Here is a 22,323-nt window from a genome sequence, read left to right as displayed (position 1 = left end):
ATGCCTCAGAATAAGCCATGCTTCCCTTGTCCCTCCCAAGTTTGTCCAGACCCTCCATCCAAATGAACAAGCATGGTGGCCAAGAGCTTTTCTCCAGTGGTCTTGTGGGTCACTGGGGTCTGAGACTACCTAGCTTTGAAGGTCTCCAACAAGCAGGCAGCCAAAGGTCAGGAATGGGACAATGTGAAGACTTTATTCAGTTTTCCTTTGGGAAAAGGGACACTCAGTGTGACCTTGTCCAGGGCCCTGAGCAGCCTACCTGTCATTCAGTTCTAAAGTATAGATCCTATCTGCCTACCTGGCAGAAACATGGCCATCGGTGGTGATGGGGCCTTGAGACTCAGGGCTACAAGGAGCAGGACTTTCTAAGATGAGGAAAACAAAAGCTAAGAGGACTTTTAAAATAAAAAATACCTTGTTTAAAATCCCTTTGGGACCACTAGGCCCCCCACAGGGCACAAATGACCAAGTGGCAGCCTCACCCTAGCCTCTCTTTTGTTTGAGTTTTTCTAAGTACACCTGCAGGGATTTCTGGATGGAGTCTCTGGAAATGAAGCTGACAAAGTTCTGGAGGTCAGCCTCGCGCTGTTTGATCACGTGGTCCACTGTGGCCTTTCGCATCATGATCTTGGTCAGCTGTCGAGCGTAGTCTAAAGAAAATGGGATCCCCTGTGAAAACCCATTTTTGGAGATAGTGGGATAATTCCCAATCTTTCTATGAGTGTTCAAATGGAAACTCTTCTAAGAGAACTTAGAAAACGCAGATGAGCTGAGCATGGTGGCACACGCATGTAATTCCATTGGCTTGGGAGGCTGAGACAGGAGGATTACAGGTTCAAAGCCAGCTTCAGTAACTTAGAAAGGCCCTAAGCAACAGAGAAACTCTGTCTCAAAAAATAAAAAAAGGGACAGAGATATGGCTCAGTGGTTAAGTGCCTTTGTGTTCAATCCCTGGCACTGCCCCCGCCCCCCAAAATAAATAGAAGGAAGTCACCTGTTTCCACTGATTTCTCCAAAACACAATTAGGATGATATTGTAAAAGTTGCTTTTTAGCCTGTTATTTTCACAGAATTTTACTATTGAGAATATTTTCCATGTCACTAAATATTCATTGTTTGTTCCTATTGGGAGGTGGCAAACTGGCTTCCCAAGAGACGGGGGGCCCCCACTGGCTCTAGAGATATGAATGGTCTTTACATTTTTAAATAGTAGGAAAAAAAAGAAAGGATATCATATGATGACAGAAGTATGAGATACTCATTTTGTGTCCTGCACTTCACTGGAACATAGCTGCAGCCACCAGCTCCTGCTCCCTGGGGTGCCCTCCTGCTGCAGGGCCACTTGACAGGGCCTGTGGCCTCTCACGCTGACCAACAGCCTGGCTCTTCACGGACAAGGTCTATGGTCCCTGCTCTGTATCATGGTTGAGGTGACCAACCCTATTTCTATAAACAGACTGGGAGATTCCCTTTGTCTTTGTAGTGGACTGAAGAGCAGTGGGACCCCCAAAAGACTGCTCAAGTCCTGACCCCCACTCCAGAACCTGCGAAGTGACCTTACTGCCCAAGTTCCAACCCCACTCCAGAACCTGCCAAGTGACCTTACTGCCCAAGACCTGACCCCATTCCAGAATGTGCGAAGTAACCTTCATGGAAAAAAACCTCTGCAGCTATAAATGAGATGAGACCCAAAGGCTGGGGTGTGGCCCAGGGGTACAGGCTTGTGAGACCTGGGTTCCACCCCCAGCACTGCGAAAATAAATAAAGATGAGATCATCCTGGATACAGAGAAGGCCCTAATCTGATGGCAGGTGCCCTGAGGGGAGAGAGGAAGATCTGAGACATGGGGGACAAGGCCACATGAGGAAGTAGGCAGACTGGAGCAATGCAGCCACAGCTGAGGAATGCCTGCAGCCACCTGCCTGTCCAGCTGCTGGTAGAGCTCTGATGGCACTTTGATTTTGGACCTCGTCTCTAGGATCATGAGAGTAAATTTTCTGTGGCTTCAAGCCACTTAGACGGTCCTGTGTCATGGCAGCCCCAGGGCACCAACACAGCCTGCTGTTGTGAGCAGCCCTGCACACGTTCAGGATGTTCACAGAGCTGACCTCACCAGATGGGTCGTCTGAGGGGAGGAGAAGGTAGAGGGAGGGGCTGCAGTCCTGCTCGGCTCCCCTTGCTCCTCACCTGGAATGGCCATCCACTGGCTCATCACCGAGAGTGCTGTGCTCTGCACCTGATCCTCAGGCACCACCTGGTCCACCATACCCACCTGGAGGGCCTCTGCTGGTGGGAAAAGCAGCCCCAGCTGTAGAGCACGCTCTGAGGCTCGGTGCCCGATGGTATTCACCAGGGTGTCTTTGAACCTGGAATGCAGATGCCTGCTTACTCTGGGGCTCCAAGGAGGGTGTGTTCGGTCCAGGGTCAAGTAGTGTGGGAACAGTCCTGGCCTTACCAGAAAGGGGCTATGATGCCCAGCAGGGTCTCGTTTAGTCCTATGACGTACTTGGGGTTGTCCGCCAGTATGCGGTAGTCGCAGGCAAGGGACATCAAGCAGCCTCCAGCGGGGGAGGCTCCCTGCAGGGAGAGGCCAGACAGTGAGGGCTCTGGAGGTGCTGCTGTCCCAACAGTCCCCTAGGGGGCCAGGGCCCAAGGATGCCCCAGGATACCCCAGGAAGGGCCTGGGGGTGGGCATGAACTCACAGGGTACCCCAGCACCCCCTCCTTGGGTGCTGCATCAACAATCTGCCTTGAAAGTGCATGATGGAGAGAAGAAACTGGCCCTTTAGGGCTCAGTAGCAAGGGTTTCTGCAGGGGCTCAGGTTTTCAGGGGCCAGAAAAACACTTGTTAACTTCTTGTTGTTGGTACTGGAGATGAACCAAGGGCCTCGCACTGAACCCAGTCTAGCACTCTACTACTCACCTACACCCCCAGCCTCTTTTATTTTGAGACAGTCTTGTTAAGTTTCCCAAGTTGGCCTCAAACTTTTGAACCTTCTGCCTCAGCCTCTCAAATAGCTGGTGATTACAGGCTTGTGCCACCATGCCCTGCTAGAAAAATCACTCTTCCTAAACCTCTGGTTAGGAAAATAAGTGGCTTTCCCCAGGAACCCCAAATTTATACTATGCCACCAGCATCTCTTCCCTCCCTTTACTCCCTCTCCCTCCTGCTGGGTGATCTCAGCCATCCCCTGGAGCACAATGATTCCTGAAGATGACCCTGTCCCCTTCTGCAGCCTCTTGTCTTCCCCAAGACTGGCTGAACAATGTTTCCAAAATGTAGATTTGGCCCACCACTCCCTCCAGACCCAGCCTGCAGCGGGTGGGTCTTTTTTTTTCTTTCTTTCTTGCTTTAAGATACACTTTTTTTATACCTTTATTTTATTTATTTATTTATTGTTTTATGTGGTGCTGAGGATCCAACCCAGGGCCTCAAATGTGCTAGGTGAACGCTCTACTGCTGAGCCACTACCCTAGCCCTGGATGGGTCTTTTTCCATTTCTGGCCCAGGTGGTATTGGCCCCCCACCCTAGGTTGGTCCCAAAGAGCCACAGATGACCCTGTGGGGTGGGTACACTCACATTGATGGCGGCAACCAGCACCAGGTTGGATGGGTACAGCCTTAGCCACAATTCCTGCACAGCCTTCCAGTACTCAGCGTAGTGGGCTGGGTTCTTCCCGCACATCTCTGTCAGGTCCAGGCCAGCTGAGAAGATGCCAGGACGGTCCTGGGGGGAGTGGCCAGGGCCTAGATGTGATGCTCAAGGTGGCAGGATGCTGCCCACAAAGAGCCTAGACCTCCCCCTGACCCAGCTTCCACTTCTCAGTTTCAAACTGGAAAAGACAGAACAGGGGTCTGGCACTGCCTCAGAGACATGGACCTACCAGCTCTCTGCAGGTGTGTGCACACACTTGTGTATATCTTGGCACACATGCTCTCTGCATGTCTGTGCACGACTCTGTGCACACCTGTGTGTTCACCTCCCCAGGCCAAGTTCTCTGTCATTCAGACTGAAGAACTCAGGTAGAGTAAGGGCTCCTGACAGACCCTGGAGGGGGTACATGTTTTTGTTTACCTCCAAAGTATCAAATGAGGCCCAAGAAGTGCTGGGGGTAGAATAATCTAGAAGGCATCTGCAGTGGAGGTCCCAACACAGCTACCCAGGAGTGGAAGAGAAGTTCCTGGCTGGACAGTAGCGTGCATCAGGGTCTGCACCAAATCCTGCATTTGGTCAAGGATTTGGGGAAAACCCACACCTGGTGCTCCTCTGAGGCCTCAGCACTTCCTCTCTATGGGCTGGAGCTTCTGGCTTCTGGGGTGGAAGACTTGTTATGGGGCATACCCACCCCACCCCAACTCCCAGGAGCACAGCTGGACAAGTGTCTGCCCTGTGCCATGTGTAACCAGGAAGACATAGAGGTATGAAGGAAAGTGGCCACACGGTGTGGAGCGAGCCCCCTCAACAGGTAGACATGTATCGTGTGTGCATGATACGCCTGGGCTGATCTGCTTCTGTTCCCGTGAAATGCATTCCACTTCTGTAACTTAAAAAGAGCCAACAAAGACGAAAAGATTAGTGACTGATACACTAATCAACTGCTTCTACTGGGGAATAGGTATACGGGAACCCTCAAGACAACCCCTGTGCTGGCTGCAGAAGACAGCAGAGGGGACAAGGCAGAAGGGATGACAACCATTTGGCAGGATAAAAAACAAAACAACAACAACCAATATCCTTGAATGTGGCCTTATGTGGAAACAGGTCTTTTTTTTTTTTTTTTAACAGAGGTTTATTTAGGAAAGTAGATACACAGTCAAAGGAGAAGAGGGGCCATCAAGAGAGGCACCTTTGGGGTGGAGCAAGGAACACACATTCTCTCCAGAGGAAGAGAAACAGGGTCTTTAAGATACTATCAAGTTATGAGGAGGCCAGACAGGATTAGGGTGGGTCTTAAATCCAATGACAGGCATCCTCATAAGAAGAGGGACATTTGGACACACAGAGAAAGAGGCTATGTGAAGACAGGAGAGATCAGAGTAACACTACCCCAAGTCAGGGAACCTAGGAGCCACTAAGAGCTAGGAGAGAGGCAAAGGATTATCTCGGGGAGCCTCCAGAGAAAACCAGCCCTGCTGGCACTGCGATTCTGAATTACTGGCCTTTGGAACCTTGAAGGTAAATTCCTATTGCTTATGTCACCTCAAGGCAGCCACAGGACACTGACAGGCCATTCCATGATCATTAGCCGAGTGCCCACTTTGGGCCCGGACTCGTGCTATGCACACACCACAAATGCACTGGCTGTGCAGGGAGAGATGGCGGCCCCTGCTCAGCACAATGACTTTGGGAATGGGGAGGCAGCAGGCACAGCACACAGCACCCACTCTTTGCATGGGTCAGGTCTTGGTAAGGTGCAGCTCTCCTACTTTGTTTGGAAGGTCCTACATTTGGTGACAGGGCACTCTCTCATTTTTAGAGCACAATAAAGACAATGTCTTTTGAATAACCAATTTAAAAAAAAAAAAAGACAATGTCATGCTGACATGACATATGGAATGGGGCTACTTCAGGGGTCATCCAGGTGAAAGGTTCTTGTGCAGGTCATCTGCAATTGTTGGAAAGCTGGTAGGGGGAGGCTTCCTTCCATACTGGGCCTGGAACCCAGGGCACTCTACTACGTCCCCAGTCCTTCTGAGAAGGGCCTCACTACGTTCCTGAAGCTGGATGTGAACACATGAACTTCCTTCTTCAGCCTCCTGAGGAGTTAGGGTCGCTGGCGAGCGGCACTACATCCAGGTGCTTTTTGGAGTTTCCAGAGGCTCACACTCTGCCTCATGAGTGAGTCCTGCACAGAGCACAGAGCACCTCTCCTCACAGCCAGAGGGAGCCTTCACTCTGCAGCTCCACTCCACAGGGGCACGTCAGGCCAGCCCAGAGACCTTCATAGGCCTGTCCTTGGTGGTGATCTTTCCCCTACAAGAGGATGCCTGGCCCTTTGGGGCTGTGACAACAGTGGCCACGACCAGGACTACCTGAGGGCTTAAAAAGGCAGGTACCTGCCAGGCTATCTGCTTCCTGAACCTTTCCCAACCACAGGGAAAAGAAGTCTAATGGCTGCTGGCCTGGGCCCTGCACCACAGTGCATTAGCTTTGGAGACACTTGTGCTGTATGCCTCTTCATTTGAAAGGTGGCCCCAGTGGTTCCATGCTCTGACTCCCAGTCCTGGCACCAAGCAGGGACATGACATCCCTCATTAAGGTCCCCAGTGCAGCCAGAGGTCAGGCCTCAGTGGACTGTCACAACCACTACACATGCTCCTTCATGGGCTCCTACCACCCCTCCTGGCCTTAGTGACAGTTTCCATGGATGCCATTCCTGAGTCATCTGTGTATACACTTGGAGACAATGCTGAGCTTCCCTCAAGGATTCAGATGGAAAAAGTTTGTCCATGGGGCTGGGGCTGTAGCTCAGTGGTAGAGCTCTTGCCTACCATGTGTGAGGCCCTGGGTTCGATCCTCAGCACCACATAAAAATAATAAATGAAAAAGTTTGTCCTGAGAGTGTGACCTGAGACCCACCAAAGGTAATAGGTGGCTCTCAGGATTCATGTGCCAGTGGCCTGGTCCGAGGCATCCAGGAGCCTGCCACCAAGTTAGCTCAGAGTTGCTTCCCCATGAGGCAGCCTAAGCATGAGGCTTCCCCTTCTGAAATCTCTCGTCCTCACATGGTTCTGGCCCTGGTTGCTGAGCACCATGGCTCCCCAGCTCTGCCATTGCGTGAGTGGCCTATCCTGTCTTCAGGAGACGCCCTGCCTGGGCACACTGTCGTCATGGTATCTGTGCTCCCTGGAGACTTCAGCCTCTTCCAGATTCCCCTGGGCCCAGAGGACATGGGCCCTGGACAAGTACCTACCGATGTTATGATGACGCCGCGGAAGGTCTTGTCGTTCTCCAGCTTCTCCAGGCTGATGACGAACTCTGTCAGAAGCTCCAGGCTGAGACTGTTCACCGGGGGGTTCCTCAGCTTCATCACAGCAACCCCTGGAAGAACAAGGAAGAGGAGCCTTACACCCAGCACCAGCAGAAACCGACAGGCTCCACCCTTGGCCCAGCCACAGGGAGCCTCATGGTCTGAGGTTTTAAAAACAGGTGAGCCAGTGTCTGGGGCTGTGGCTCAGTGGTAAAGCACTTGCCTAGCACATGTGAGGCATTGGGTTCAATTCTTAGCACCACATAAAAACAAATAAAATAAAGGTGTTATGTCCATATACTATTAAAAAAAAATTAAAAACAAGTGAGCCAGGCCCCATGACACATGCCTGTAATCCTGGGCAGGCTCAACATTTTCCATCCTCCTGCCTCAGCCTCCAGAGTAGCTAGTATCTTTGGCATGCACAACCATGGTTAGCTCATTAATGTCTGAACTTGAGGAACATGCCACTGTGTGGGAAGAGCACACCTGGCTTATTCTTGGCTGACAGATGCTTGGGTTGTTCCCTTTTTTGGTTATTAAACAATGCAGTGATGAACATGTATGCACACATTTTCTTTAAAAATGCCTGTTTTCACTTCTCTTGGATATATGCCTCGACGTGAAATTGCTGGATCACATTGGAAATTCTGCCAAACAAAGCTGTAGTTGTTGTTTGCAGTACTGGGGATTGAACCCAGAGGCGCTTTACCACTAAGCTACATCCCAGCCCTTTCATTTGAGATAGGGTCCCACTAAGCTGCTTAGGGCCTTGTTAAAGTGCTGAGGCTGGTCTGGAACTTGCAATCCTTCTGCCTTGGCCTCCCAAGTGGCTGGGATCATGCCTGGCTGCACTGGTATTTCATATATGAACAAGACCTCAAGTCCCCTGCATACTGTCATCAGAACCCTTGAGGATGAAGGTGCTGGGAGCTGCCTCTTCTCCTTGGGTCCTGTGACAGGGAGAGACACATCCTGGATACCTGTGTCAGACATGGACAGACCAAATGTGTACTAAACATGAATGATGCATCTGGTCCTGAGGAAGGGAGAAGGGACAGTCCTCATCATCAGGACTACAGGCCCCATCCCTGCCATTCTCAGATTACTGTGTGCTACAGAGGTCAGGGACCCCAAGAAGTTGGGACTCAGGGTGGGAAAGGTGAGGATGTGAAGCATGGCCCTGCTAGTAACTTCCAGTCCCTAAGCTGGCTGATCAGGAGGCCCTGGGCCTGTGAAATGAAGCTCACTGTGGGCAGGCACCGAGTACCAGATGCTACCCTAGGATGAGCCCACAGTGCCTATGGCCCAGCTCTGGGGCATGACACCCTGGAGGTCCCCTTTCCATCTCCATCTGCCTTCCAGGCCCATCCTTGCCCAGAGTGTGCACTCTGCAGGCTCATGTCAGGGTCCCTGGGGCCTCCGTGGCTTTGTGTGGCATGCTGCCTGCTGATGGTGTCGAGAGCTCCCTGACTCTGGGAAGGAAAAGTGCTGAGCAGAGACCCTTGGGGAAATCAGGGAGATGGGATACCCAGACATGTGGATGAGCCCCACAAAAGCAAGGTGGGGAGGTAGGAATTGGTCCCGTCTGTCCTACAGTAATGCCTGTACTGTTAAAATACCGTTTTGTCCTAACAAGCAATCCCCACACCATTTTTAAAATTTTTATTATTACTTTTTTTTTTTTTTTTTTTTTAAAGAAGAATTTTATTTTTTTTAAAGATAGAGTGAGAGAGGGAGGGAGGGAGAGAGAGAGAGAGAGAGAGAATTTTTAATATTTATTTTTTAGTTCTCGGCGGACACAACATCTTTGTTTGTATGTGGTGCTGAGGATTGAACCCGGGCCGCACGCATGCCAGGCAAGCGCGCTACCGCTTGAGCCACATCCCCAGCCCCTTATTATTACTTTTTAAACATTTATTTTTTAGTTGTAGTTGGACACAATATCTTTATTTCACTTATTTATTTTTTTAAAATATTTATTTTTAGGTGTAGATGGACACAACACAATGCCTTTTATTTTTACGTGGTGCTGAGGATCGAACCCGGGTCCCACCTGTGCTAGGCAAGTGCTCTACCGCTGAGCCCCAGCCCCAGCCCCTCACTTATTTATTTTTATGTGGTGCTGAGGATCGAACCCAGGGTCTCACATGTGTGAGGCGAGCGCTCTACTGCTGAGCCCCAGCCCCAGCCCCAGCCCTCTACATCATTTTAACAGTTAAAAGTTGGGGGTTGGGATTGTGGCTCAGTGGTAGAGCATTTGCCTAGCATGTTTGAGGCACTGGGTTCGATTCTCAGCACCACATATAAATAAATAAATACATAAATGAAATAAAGGTCCATCAACAACTAAAAATATATATTAAAAAAAAAACAAAACAAAACTTGGCATCTGCTTTCCTTTCATGAAGACCAACAAAAAACAACTTTAAAAAACAAAACTGTAAAAATACTGCCAGGAGCAGTGATACACACCTGTAATCCCAACCACTCAGGATGCTGAGTCAGGATCATCACAGATTCAAAGACCAGCCTAAGTAACTCACTGTGACTATGTCTCAAAAAGGGCTGGAGAAAGGAGGATGGGGTCCCCTGGGTGGTCTCCCCACAGCCTAGCTTCAGAGCTGCTGTGGCTGAACTGTGTGTCCTTAAACAGACACGCTGAAGTCCTGTCAGCTGCTTCCTGTGCATGTGATCAGGAGGCCCTGGGCCTGTGAAATGAAGCTCACTGTGGGCAGGCACCGAGTACCAGAAGCTACCCTAGGATGAGCTTTGAGGAAAGAGTGCTTTGCTGATGTCATTGGGATGTAAGCTAGGAGCAGGTCTTACTCGCCCTTGGTCCAACAGGACTGTGTCCCTGTAAGAGGAGAGACTTGGAGTAGACCATGGGAAAGGAGTAGACCACGAGAAAGGAGTAGACCACGGGAAAGCAGCAACTGCAGCGATGAGTCTGAAGCCAATGAACCAAGGACTGCAGCAGCACCAGGGGCCGGCAGGGGCAGGAAGATTCTTCCACCAAGCCCCCAGAGGGTGTTCGGTTTTGCTGCCACCTTAACTTTAAACTTCTCGACTCCATAACTGTGAGAATATTTCTTGTCACTTAAGTCTCTTAGTGTGTGGTACTTTGTACTTGCAGCCCCAGGACACAATGCAATCACTGTCTTCCAGGTGCCCAGCAGCCCTGGGCACACCTTGTCTTTGGGGACAACGTGCCTCAGGCTCCCAGAAGTGAGTGCACTCATGCGTGAACCTGCTAGTGGGCACTGAGGTTCAGCCCCTTCACCTGATTTAAGGAAGCCCCACTCGAATGCAGACATGGCTCTCTGGCAAGGACTCCAGTTAGAAGTAAAGGTTTACCTCAAAACTAAAAATCTGTCCTGAAATCTAATCCAACACCATCCAGCTGCCTGTCATTTCCATTCTGGGCAGGAAGTAAGTGCCTCTTCATGTTCTGCCCCAAGCTTCCAGAACAGTGAGAGTCAATGAAGATCACCTCCTAGGGATCTGGGCCAGGACTCTGACCTTGTATGAAAGGACAGTGGGTCACAGCTCTCTGTGGCTGTTCTCACCAGCCTGTGCTGCATCTGCCCCGTTTGTACCTCATCAACATGCTTCATTCCCCCTTTTTCTTTTTTTCTAATAGCAAGTCCTGAGTCCTCCTGGAACACAGCCTTAGTTCCTTGAGGAGCGACAGAGAAATCTGAGAAACAGATGAGCAAGGAGAAACACTAGTGGGGGCTCAGGTCACATTCACCTAGGGACAGGGATTGAAATGTAGGGGTCAGATATCCTTACTCATCCTTGGGACATTGTGGCTGCAATGGCTCCAGTTACCTGTTCTCACCTCCTGCCCGAAGGGCAGGCCCTCAGAACTCCTGGAATACCACACTCATTTAAGGAGCATTTCTCAATGAGGACTTCAGTCTCTGGTTTGTCAACACAGACTTTTCTCTGGGAATGGAAACTAAGTCTTGGTGGCAAATGGGCTCTTTTGGAGACTTGGATTTATAAGGAAGAGGTAATTATTATCCAGCTACAGGTGTACAAAAAAGAAAGAAGCACCCCCAACCTTGGTTGGGAGGGAAGTTTCTGAAATGGACTCTGAGGTTGGGCAGAGTCCAACACTGGAGGAAAAGGAAAAGAGGCCAAAGGTGAACATGAGCTAAAGAGATTTGGAAGAACTTAGCCATCACACGGTAAGTAAACACATAACCAAATTCCTGGCACAAAGTAGGTAACAGACAAATGCTTTTTGAATGACAGGCTCAACAGAATCTAGAATCAACTTCAATACGGCTCTTAAAAATTTTTTTTGTAGGGGTCAGTACTAGGGATTGAACCCAGGGGTGCTTAACTACGAAGCCCCATCCCCAGCCCTTTTTATTTTTTATGAAACATTTTTTTAGTTGTCAATGAACCCCTATCTATATGTGGTGCTGAGAATCAAACCCTGCACACACGCAAGGCAAGTGCTCCACCACTGAGCCATGACCCCTTCCCAGCCCTTTTTATTTTGAGACAGGGTCTCCTAAGTTGCTAGGGCCTTGCTAAATTGCTGAAGCTGGCCTCAAACTTCTGATCCTCCTGCCTCAGCCTCCTGAGCTGCTGGGATTACAGATGTGTGCCACTGCACTTGGCTTAAAAATGTAAAAAAAAAAAAAAAAAAATATATATATATATATAGATAGATAGATACATATAGATATCTATATATATAGATGGATATAGATATCTATATATATAGATATACATATACATATATATTTTTTGTTGTAGATGGAAAGAATACTTTTATTTATTTACATGTGGTCCTGCTGAGGATTGAAACCAGTGTATCACATGTGCTAGGAAAGTACTCTGCCACTGAGTTATAGCCCAAGCCCCATTAAAAACATTTTTAAAGCAGGTTTGTCCCATTACTTTTTGCAAGTGTTTGCCCTGAAGGAAAAAGGAACCTTAGTATATCTACTTCTCATCTGGCTTTTCTGTTAGTAGGAACTGAGCCAGGCCTGGCTGACCTGTAACTCTTCTTCTTGTCACATTAAAACAAGGACATTGGTAGGCTCTCACATGGTGGCATGAGAAGGCACTTGGAGCTTATTATCTCTGTGCATCTACAGATGGGCATCCCTTTAAATCTCCTCCATAAGCTAGCAAACACAAGCACAATACCAGGACTGCTAGCCCTAGCTGCCCTAAGATATAGATCTTTGGGTGCTAGGGACTGAACCTAGGACCTTGAGGATGCTACAGTTTGTGCTGCATTTTTTTCAGAGGAAAGTAAATCTAAAATACCCCTGTTATGCAATGTTGTGGGAATGGCAAAATAGGCCAGAAGCTCTTCGTCCTTCAGGATGAATTCTGTTTGCAACCATTGAATGTGCAGCAAAAGGACTTTCACCAAGACTGAAAGAATCTCATTTATTTTCTGTGTCTGTGAGGTTCACATTAAGTCTCACTGCTTATTCTTTAGGATGTTCATTTTGAAGATTAATGAAGTTAAAAAGTAGGAGCTCAAAGGAAGCATTTTCCATTACGGAATCTTCTATTTAGTCTTTGAACTGAAAGAGTAAAATAAAAATGTACTAAAAAAAAATTGTATCTGGTAACACCTCAGCCCCAGTTTCTTTTCTGGGGGGGAGGGGCGTTCCTGGGGATCTGAGGGGTGCTTACCACTGAGCTACCTCCCCAGCATTTTTTTGACATTTAAAAATGTATAATCTAGGGGCTAGGGGCTGTGGTTCAGCAGTAGAGTGCTCACCTAGCACGTGCGAGGCTCTGGGATAGATCCCGAGCACCAAATAAAAATAAATAAATAAAGGTACCGTGTCCAATTACAACTAAAAAAAAAAAAAGTTAAAATAATGTAAAATCCAGTGGTCTCACCATGTGGTGCAGCTGCTGCTATCCATTCTAATAGTTTAAAATGTGCTTTTCTGCACTTTTTGTGATATATTCATCTGTCACAGAAATGGACCTTCTGCTGGACTCCAACCCAAGTCCCTCTTCTCGCTAAGACAGCCCCAACGCGGGAGACCTGAACCAAGGTTGGGGGCACAGGGGCAGGGAACAGAGGCCTTGACCTGCAGGCGCTGGTTCAATGTGGGCGGGGCTGAAGGCCATCTTGGGCAGGAGGAGGTGGCTTCCCACAGAGATCCTGCAGGGCTGCAGCCCGTCCTGTGAAATTTTGTCAGTCTCTGCTCTGCGCCCCGCTCTACCTCCTCTGTAGAAGGAAAGCCTTTCTCTTTCAAAAGTGCTTTGTGTATCCTGCTGGAGTTTTCCAACGTGTTCTGACGCGGATAGAGCGATTCCATTTGTGGCTTCTGGTTTTAATTAGCAAAGCGCTTGCCGCGTTTTGGCCAGATTGGAGTCGTAAGAAAAATGAAAATATTCTAAAACTCTTCCAGTCACTCTCAACTAATAGCTTAGCTAACAGCTCACATCCCCCGAACTTTAAAAATCGAAACGCTTTCGTCTTCATAACGAGCAAGACCACCTACCTCCTCGGTGGAGTGAGTTTTAAACAGAACACGAGCGCGCGCTGGGAAACCCGCCAGCGTGCGCGCCGGGCGACCTTTCAGCGAGGCACCCGGGGCACGGCGCAGGCTTGCTGCGCCCCGCCGCAGGTCGCCGGGCGGGGCGACCCGGGCCCGCCCGCTCGCTCACCTGTGGCCGCGTCCGGCTCCACCAGCACCTGGTGGTTCGCGAAGCGCCGAGCGCCGTCCCCGCCGCCGCCCATCACCTGCGTGCGCCCGAGCCGGGCACCTGCGAACAAGTGCGGGGTCGGTGAGCGCTCCGTCCGCCCCGCCCCGGCCCCTAGCCCCACCAGTGGCACCAAGACCACCACCAATGGCACCCCCCCTGCCGCACGCACCCGCGTAGAGCAGGGCGCGCGCAGGGACGCGCCTTCCCGCTGCCAGCGCCATATTGAGTGGGCGCTGGGTCGCGGCGCCGGGTGCGGCCCAACCTCCCTGGCCAAGGCTCCTCCTCCCGCCGGCCCCGCCCCGCAGGCCCAGAGCTGGGCGGAGCTGGGCGCAGCGCGGGACACCAAGAGGGCCGACAGAGGCGGTCCTATCTGTGCGGGCAGTGCATGGCCTGGTAGAGTTGGGCGTGCTCAGTTTTGCTCCTCATTCCCTGAGAATCTCCATTTCTCCCGGTGACAAGAACCCATCGAGGTAAAGGAGGCTCTCCCATAGCTACTAATGCTGTAGCAGAGTCCGGGCGGTAGAAACGCCCCTTTCCCGTCCCACACCCTCAGGAGCAACTAACACTCCAGGCTCTTCTGCAGGCTGGAAGCATTTGAAGGTGTCATTTGGGAACAAAACAAAGCTTTGGTTCTCATTTTGTCAGGCACTAGAGATCACCACTGAGACTTCTGGGTATTGAAGGACAGGCAGAGGCAGTGAAACCAGCATTCAATCTGCATTCTAATCCTAGGTTTATTCAATTCGTTTTCATCACTCTACACAACAAAGTACAAACACAACCTTATCTAAAATGCTACAAAGTTACAAAACTCAAAAACAAATTTTATAGTACTGACTGTACAATGAGGGGGAAAAAAAAAAAAAGCAATATACACGTTGCCAAGGTATCCTGCAAGACCACCACCAATGGCAGTCAGAACAGGGGGCTCTGTAATGACCTTGCAGAGCTGGCTCTCAACTTGCTCACCAATTTGAGAGTAAGGGATATGTGGGGCAGAGGGGTGGAGACGAGATGGAAAGCCAGAACCATGTACAGCAATTAACAGGTGGAAGGACAACCCTAGAGGTTGGAAGAGAATTCAAGTGTGTGTGGGGGAGGCCAGGCCTAACAGGAATGGCAGGTTGGTCCCCTGCAGACATAGCACAGCATCAGCAAGGGCACTAACCAGGTTTGCCAGACTAGCTCAGGTCATCTCTGAAAAAGCTGAGCCACACTGCCACCTGGAAACTTGCTGATCCCTGCTGGCTGTGCCACTGAACAGACTTAGGAACAGGAATGGGTGAGCTCTCTAGCCAGAAAACTGCAGGGCCCCTCAATGGACATAGCCCTGAACCATGAGCACTTCTGCAGTCAGAATCTGCCTGCAGAGGAAAGGCCTCAACTGCTGCTTTTGAAGCCTGCCAAATGAGGGAGTCTTTTCTGCTGACCCTCCTTCAGCTAGAAAAGTGACACAACTGAGCTGGGTGGAATATAAGGTATAGATGAGCTTCGGTGGCCCTATTTATCGCGAGGAATTTGAACTGGAGCGGCTTCTGTGGCGGCGGCGGCCTGGAGAGCGGGACCGCCTGCGCATGGGGGACCTGCGTCTTGGAGAGCGTGACCTGCAGTAAGAGAAAAAAATAAGTCAGACCATCAAAAGCAAAAGCCCCAGGAAGAAGTGCTGAGCAAAGCTGGCTTTTTCCTGGTTTTATTTATTTATTTAAGAGAGAGTGAGAGAAAATTTTAATATTTATTTTTTAGTTATCGGCGGACACAACATATCTTTGTTTTGTATGTGGTGCTGAGGATGCCAGGGGAGCGTGCTACCGCTTGAGCCACATCCCCAGCCCCCGGTTTTATTTTTTGACATTAGAAACTGTGGCCCTGTCAGGGGAATTACATCTGTACTAGTCCTCTGATCCCGAACTTCCTATCTTCTAACCCCTCCTCTTTTTTATATCTGGGAAAAGGAGAGGGCCTGCATCTGGTCTTAGGATTTAAAGCCTCTTGGGAAGGCCTTGTAGCTCACCAGACTCAGGATGTAGTCTTGGTGTACTCCCAGGACCTCTTCTGTCACTGTCACATACTGCAACTACCCTTCTCCTTTCCCTGTTAGGCTCCCAAGGCTCATCATGTCAACCTGCTCTCTTCTCCCTCAATAGCAGCAGAGGGTGGGCAACACTGAATAAAGGGCCTCAAAGTCAATTAAGTTTGTAAATCACACTGGCCCAACGGGTACAGTGAACCTTCAAATCGACCTACCTCCTCCTCATCCGTGGGGGTGACCTACGCCACATGGGAGGTGGCGGCAGCATTCTCCTGGGAGGGCTGAATCGCCTGGGGGGTGGCCTAGGCCAGGGGGCCAACACAGCAGTAGCAGTAATCTCCTGGCCATCAATTTGTCCTATTGAAAAAAGATAAAGTCATATAATTCCTAACAAGCACCTATCTTAGGCAAGGCACCAAGATGAATTGATACTCAAGCAAAGGGAAGGAAAGGAAAGAATTTATTGAGAAGTAAACCTCCAGAACTCATGTGATGGATTATCTGAGAGGTGGAATTCTAGTGGGGAACAGCATGAAAGAAGTCTCAGGAGATAACTGCACAGTGTGTGTACATACAATGGCACAAGAAGCAAGGGGAGGCAGCACAGCATGGAAGCACCAGAAGTGCAAAGGTAACTGAGGTACAGATCTAGTAACCTCTGGCAACTGTCCCCACAGCTGGGGGTACCTGAGTCCACAAAGGCCTTAATATTATATTTATTTATTTATTTTAGTTGTAGATGGACACAATACCTTTATTTTATTTTATGTGGTGCTGAGGATCGAACCCAGTGCCTTCCACATGTGAGGCAAGCACTCTACCACTGATCAGAACTCCAGCCTACAAAAAGGCCTTTTAAAAAACAATTTTTTTTTTGTACTTGTAGATAGACAGAATGCCTTTATTTATTTTTATGTGGTGCTAAGGATGGAACATTTCAGGCAAGTGCTGTGCCACTGAGCTTCAGTCCCAGCCCCCAAAGGCCTTTTGTCTTCTCAGCTCCTACCTTGCAAGGTACCCAGGGGCTAACTCAGGACAGACTGACTTGTATTCATATTCAAGAGGCTTAAGAAAAGGATTTCACAGCACTGACTTTATAGTCAAAATATATGGGTTGAGGGCTGGGGATGTAGCTCAGTCGAGCCCCTGGGTTCAATCCCCAGTGTGCCCCGCCCCCACACTTTTTATGTGGGAATATTTAATTTCTGAGAACCACTTTCTATTTTCTAAACAGACAAATCTATTTCTGGCCAGCTGCCAGTAAAGGCCAACCCCTTCAAATCTCCTGGAGACATTGTGGACTTGCTCCATTTGATGATGTATAGCACAATTGGGGAACACACACAAAATCCTACCACAATCTTAAATTAGAATTTTTACAGTCATGCCTACCCTGGATGTCCAAGTCTCCGGAATTTCTAGCTAATTAGCAAGTGCTCAGACTCTATCCTGAGTTCCTAAAACATTTAAGAGGGACTTAAGTAAATTGAAAGAGAAATTGGCTAAGTATCAAGGAGAATCTTCCTAATACTCAACCTCTATCAGTGCTCAAAGGCAATTACCATAAATAAATAGCCCTATTAAACTATCATGAAGTTTATCCCAGGATCCCAGGGGACTTGAGGTTCTAGGGCATTCAGACTTTTCCACATCCTGGCCTGCAGGCCCAGACAATACCGTGGGCTGCCTGTTCTCAGCCCTAGCTTCCCTATCACAGTAGTAGGAAGCTAGACAGACATGCCATCTTTCTTAAAATACTAACTTAAAGACAAAATAGAAATTGGTTACCCAGAACTATTTGTAAGTGTTCATAAAATTTAAAAACCACTCTGCTCAACACAACTACTTAACCTCAGAAATGCCAAAATGTTGGCAAAATAGAAAACGATTCTTAGAAATTAAAATATTCCCACATAAAAAGCCAAAAGTAGTGGGGTACACTAGGGATTGAATCCAGGGGCTCTACTGAGCTACATACCCAGCCCATAACCCCTATATTTTGAGACAGAGTCTTGCTAAGTTGCTTAGGGCTTTGCTAAATTGCTGAGGTTGGCTTTGAACCTGTGATCCTCCTGCCTCAGTTTTCCAAATTGCTGGGATTACAGGTGTGTGCCACTACCCTGGACTCAAAAAATTAAATGTTTTCTTCATAAGAAAAGCTTCATTTGATCACGTTTAACAGACTGAAAATCTCTTAAAAATGGCAACATATTCATAGTTGCTGAACACCCCCCAAAAGTTCATGAAATAGGTTTTTTTGGTAAACATGCCCCCAATGAATCAAAGATGGGATCCTGAAGGAACTATAGTCAGATTTAAGTGCAGCTGGGTGGAAATCAGCCTGAAAGGTCCCTATTGGTAACAGGTCTCTGAGGACAGAAGCAGGAAGGTCAAAGCTGGTGGCAGAGTCACCTACCTCCATCCATGTGCTTCAGTGCCTTCTCAGCTTCATCTGGATTCTCAAACTCCACATATGCATAGCCTTTGGATAGATGAGGATGCATCCTTTCCACAGGCATGTCAATCATTTTAATTTTTCCATAGGTAGAAAATATCTCCATGATGTGATCCTAGAGGGAAAGAAGGGTCCTGCTCATGCGCTCACCGACCAATTATTTAATAAGAGCTGGAATTCACCACATACTTCAGCAGTGTAAAAACATTCTGCTCTCTGATAAAAGCCAGTCATTCTGAGATATCTCCTGGACACGTTTATTCAATGGAACTAACCACACCAGTATTCTGAAAGCCACCTGCTGCCACTGACCTGTCTATATCCCACTGCCCCTACCTCCCAACAGATCCATGATCTCACCTTGGTCACATTCCTGGTGAGTCTTCCAATATGCACTTTGGTAGGTTTAGGGGAAGGGCTCCGCCTTTTCCTTTCCTTTTCATCTCTTTTAGGTGGCTTAGATCTGAAAGATAACAGAAACAATTTCTGTCAAGCCAAAGTGTACTGGATTTGGGCTGTAGGTGTAACACAGTGGTCCAGCGTAAGCCTAGTTTGTGCAAGGCCCTGGATTTAGTACTCCACACTGCCTCCCCCAATCAACAACAAAGAACTGGACTCCCTTTGGTGGGATATTTACCTGCTTATGTAACAGTTTTTACAGGGAAGCCTCCTACCAGTTCATATAAGTTTTCCTTGTCTCAAATCCAATTAAGCTAGACTCTTTCGAACCCAGGGTCTCACAAGTGCGAGGCGAGTGCTCTACCACTGAACCACAACCCCTAAGCTAGACTCTTTCTAACGACCATAGTAAAGGTACAGCCCTGGTTTGGGGCACTCACTTGGAGCGGGAGCGCCGCCTGTTGTCGTGTCTGCGCCGAGAAGGGCTGGGAGATCCAGAGGAACTGCTGGAACTGGAGCTGCGGGATGTACTGGAGCTTCCCGAGCGGCTGGATGCAGAGGAAGAGCTGGAGCCACTACTTGAGCCTGTGCTGGTACTGGATCCTGAGCTGGAGGTGGAACTGGACCGAGACCTGAAGGCAAGGTGGAACAGTCAAGGTGACAATGAGTGGTAATCACATTTCTCCACAGCAAATTCCCTAGAAGTGGAAATTGCTGCCTGTGTCTTTTTGTCTCAACTATTTTTCCCAGTAGGGAAAATGTACCTTGCCCAGACAGGTCACGGTACTACGCAGTGACAGGAAATGCAGGGATGGGATACTTCACCTACACAGAAGCCTTCCTTACTAGGAGGTAAAGGAGAAATGTATCAAGCCAGAACAATCACCTTGGCTTGGGAAGGGGGCCTATGGATACACTCAGGCTGGTTTTCTTTTCTTTTTTAGTACGGGGGATTGAACCCAGGGGCCCTTAAACACCGAGCCACATCTGCAGACCTTTTTAAAATATTTATTTAGAGAAAGCATCTTGCTAAGATGCTGAAGCTGGCTTTAACTTGTGATCCTCCTGCCTCAGCCTTCTGAGCTACGAGGATCAGGCATGTGCCACAACACCTGGCTGGTTTTCTTTTTTGATATGGAGGATTGAACCCAGCAGTGCTTTATAACTGAGTTTCATTCTCAGCCCTTTTAAGGTTGGCCTCAAACTCATGATCCTCCTATTTCAGCCTCCTGATTGCTGGAATTATAAGCGTGTGCCACCATGTCTTGCTTCAGGCTGGTTCTCAATTACTGAAAACTATCCATGTGAGGTACTACATGCTTTTAATCCCAGAGACACAAGAGGCTGAGACAGGAGGATCACAAAATTTGAGGCCAGCTTTAGCAACTCAACTACTGAAAAATAAGCTCTAGGCTAGAGCTGCTCAAACACAATTCTGAATAAGATACACTTATTCAGAAAAACATACCCTAAATGTCTCATTCCTCAGATCTTGCAGGAAACGGGGTGGGGCACACACCCAAATACACCTTCTGTATATAACCAGAGCAGACTCCAAACCAGCATGCTATGATTTAGGATCTCTATAATAACTGAAGAGTATGGCTGCTTTCTAACTGTGGGTTTAATGGGGAAGGAGGATTTGGCTATTGCAGCAGCCTCTGCCTCACCTGGTACTACTGCTTCCACTGGAAGCACTGCGCCTCTTCCGAGTCTTATCCCTGCCACGGTCCTTCTCGCTTGACTCCTTGGTGGTCCCTTTGTCTTTAGAGCGATCCTTGGACTTCTCATCAGAGCGGTCCTTGCGTTTGGTAGGAGAAGGAGCCCTAGGTGGTGAGGAAAAGTGTGAGATTGCATGTTCCTCTGATCAAACCCTGAAACAATAGCACAACCCAAAAGAGGGGTCCAAAAGGGCAAGAAATCCCATGTGATCACACAGCAAATGATCTGTGGATTAGGACACTCACTGTGGAATGCATAACATTTTCAATCTTCCCCTTTCTGAGGGTCCCTGGCAACGAGCACCCCCAAAGTAGCACTAGAAAAATCTTACAGAAGGATTACCTAGTGCTGGACTTTTTATTATTTTCTTTGACTCCTAGCAAGCTCTTCTTTTTCACTCCTGATAAATCCATTCTCCCCTTGAGGTGTTCAAAGCAGGAATGGCGGCCTCACTTATCTGAACTCTCACTTCTAACTTGAGTCTGAGAAACGATCCCTAATCGATTGCAATTTACGCCAAAGAGCAGCCTAATAACAAGATAAAAGGATTTAAATAAAGAGTGAACGAATTGGCAAGGCAACAAATCCACTTTGCAATAAAAAGTTGAGCATACGAGAAAGCAGCAAGGGAACACAGTAAGCATCAAGTGCCACAAATGGGAGCACTCAGGACAGTCCCCCTTTCTTCTTGGGGGATTCTCCATCCCTACAGGAGGCTCAGGTGGACAGTTACCTCAGCTTCTTAGGGAGATGGGGGTGGTGGCTGCACTCACCACTGTTATTTTAGAGGTCACAAAACACCAGTTTGATGACAAGCGCTCTAATCCTTTCAAAACACTATAGCATCACATTAAGAGTTCAGAGTAGAGAAAGACCTAACTTGAATGTGGTTCTCCTGATAGGATCAGACCTCTTAATTTATTTCCTTTTGGGAGACATTGGATAATAATATGATTGGAGGCAAAAACTATTTCAAAAGTGACCAGCACAAGCAATGAACATTAATATCCAATTGGACAAAATATCCTACAGAAGCATTAAAAAGCAGTTATTGCAAACATGGAACTTTTGTTAATGATCTACACTATTATGTGTGTTGACTGAGGTTATTAAGTCACAAGAAAGAAAAAGTGAGTGATGAGTAGCTAAACAATAAAGCAAATGTGGTCTAAATGTGACTTGCAGAATCTAGGACATGGTCATGTGGGCACAATTGAAATCCTTTCAATCTTTTGGATATATATACAAAAATGTTGGGGGAAAGAAGTAGACACTGGATTAGGTGAGAAACTGTATGCCACATAAGGGTTTACCAAAGTACCTGGACTGCAGCAAGTGCTTGATAATGGTAACAGATTGATAAATCAAAACACTGCTTAGGATGGGGCAATAGCTCAGTTGGTAGAGTGCTCGTCTTGCATGTACAAGGCCCTGGGTTCAATCTTTAGCAACACACACACACACAGAACCACACTGCTAATTCTTCATATGCCCTACTTTCCGAGGACTGATGCATTTTCAATTTTCCACAAGTGAGTTATAAGCAAAGGCCTCATTTCTCCTGCTTCGCTTCCCCCAAATCCCATAACTAGGGTGGACACAGCACACTTTTCTGGTACAGTTTTCACTTGTGCACGGGTGTTGGCTGTAAACTCCTTTCAAATTGCTCTGTCTTAAAACAATATACTATATATAACCAGCAGGCAGCACCTGATTAGATTAGTGTTCTTGGGCAATCAGTGGGTATAAACCAGTGGCTAAGAGCCTGTAATCAGCATGCCTAGGTTGTGCTGTGTAAATCTTGGGCAGGTTTTTTTTTTTTTTTTTTGGTACCAGGGATTGAACTCAGGGGCACTCAACCACTGAGCCACATCCCCAGCCCTGTTTTGTAATTTAGAGACAGGGTTTCACTGAGTTGTTTGGCCTCTTGCTTTCACTGAGGCTGGCTTTGAACTTGCGATCCTCCTGCCTCAGCCTCCCGAGACACTGGGATTACAGGTGTGTGCCAATGCGCCAGGCTTCTTTTTTGAGGTTTTTCATC

General features: G+C 48.2%; 2 protein-coding genes across 3 annotated transcripts; both read right to left on the bottom strand.

The window, feature by feature from the left end:
- Nucleotides 1–174: 174 nt before the first annotated feature.
- Eci1 (enoyl-CoA delta isomerase 1) lies at nt 175–13,954 on the bottom strand. Of its 2 annotated transcripts, none has more exons than XM_027940401.2 (7): nt 13,847–13,954; nt 13,639–13,737; nt 6,916–7,043; nt 3,582–3,728; nt 2,456–2,577; nt 2,188–2,366; nt 175–650 (listed from the first exon to the last, which is right to left on the bottom strand). In XM_027940401.2, the coding sequence occupies exons 1-7, from the start codon at nt 13,896–13,898 to the stop codon at nt 484–486; spliced, it is 894 nt and encodes a 297-aa protein (XP_027796202.1). In that variant the 5' UTR covers nt 13,899–13,954; the 3' UTR covers nt 175–483. The 2 variants fall into 2 exon arrangements, with proteins under 2 accessions (XP_027796202.1, XP_071461663.1); XM_071605562.1 differs by lacking the exon at nt 175–650 and adding an exon at nt 659–866.
- A 432-nt stretch (nt 13,955–14,386) lies between these two features.
- Rnps1 (RNA binding protein with serine rich domain 1) lies at nt 14,387–20,708 on the bottom strand. Its single transcript, XM_071605805.1, has 7 exons — nt 20,629–20,708; nt 20,231–20,390; nt 19,001–19,192; nt 18,522–18,624; nt 18,123–18,276; nt 15,922–16,063; nt 14,387–15,281 (listed from the first exon to the last, which is right to left on the bottom strand). Exons 1-7 carry the CDS (start codon nt 20,693–20,695, stop codon nt 15,182–15,184), a joined length of 918 nt encoding a protein of 305 aa, XP_071461906.1. The 5' UTR covers nt 20,696–20,708; the 3' UTR covers nt 14,387–15,181.
- Nucleotides 20,709–22,323: the final 1,615 nt, after the last annotated feature.

Source organism: Marmota flaviventris, chromosome 19, assembly GCF_047511675.1.
Source record: "Marmota flaviventris isolate mMarFla1 chromosome 19, mMarFla1.hap1, whole genome shotgun sequence".
NCBI lineage: Eukaryota > Metazoa > Chordata > Mammalia > Rodentia > Sciuridae > Marmota > Marmota flaviventris.
This window is presented reverse-complemented; position numbering and strand designations above follow the sequence as displayed.

Excerpts from the sequence above, each read along its gene's own strand:
- Eci1 (XM_027940401.2), bottom strand. The coding sequence starts at position 13,898 with ATGGCGCTGGCAGCGGGAAGGCGCGTCCCTGCGCGCGCCCTGCTCTAC. Across the intron at positions 3,729-6,915 it reads GCGGCGTCATCATAACATCG|GACCGTCCTGGCATCTTCTC; the intron begins GTAGGTACTTGT and ends CACTCCCCCCAG. Across the intron at positions 2,367-2,455 it reads GGCATCATAGCCCCTTTCTG|GTTCAAAGACACCCTGGTGA; the intron begins GTAAGGCCAGGA and ends TCTGCATTCCAG.
- Rnps1 (XM_071605805.1), bottom strand. The coding sequence starts at position 20,695 with ATGGATTTATCAGGAGTGAAAAAGAAGAGCTTGCTAGGAGTCAAAGAA. Across the intron at positions 18,625-19,000 it reads AGGCGGCGCTCCCGCTCCAA|ATCTAAGCCACCTAAAAGAG; the intron begins GTGAGTGCCCCA and ends GTTATCTTTCAG. Across the intron at positions 18,277-18,521 it reads TCACCAGGAATGTGACCAAG|GATCACATCATGGAGATATT; the intron begins GTGAGATCATGG and ends CTTTCCCTCTAG.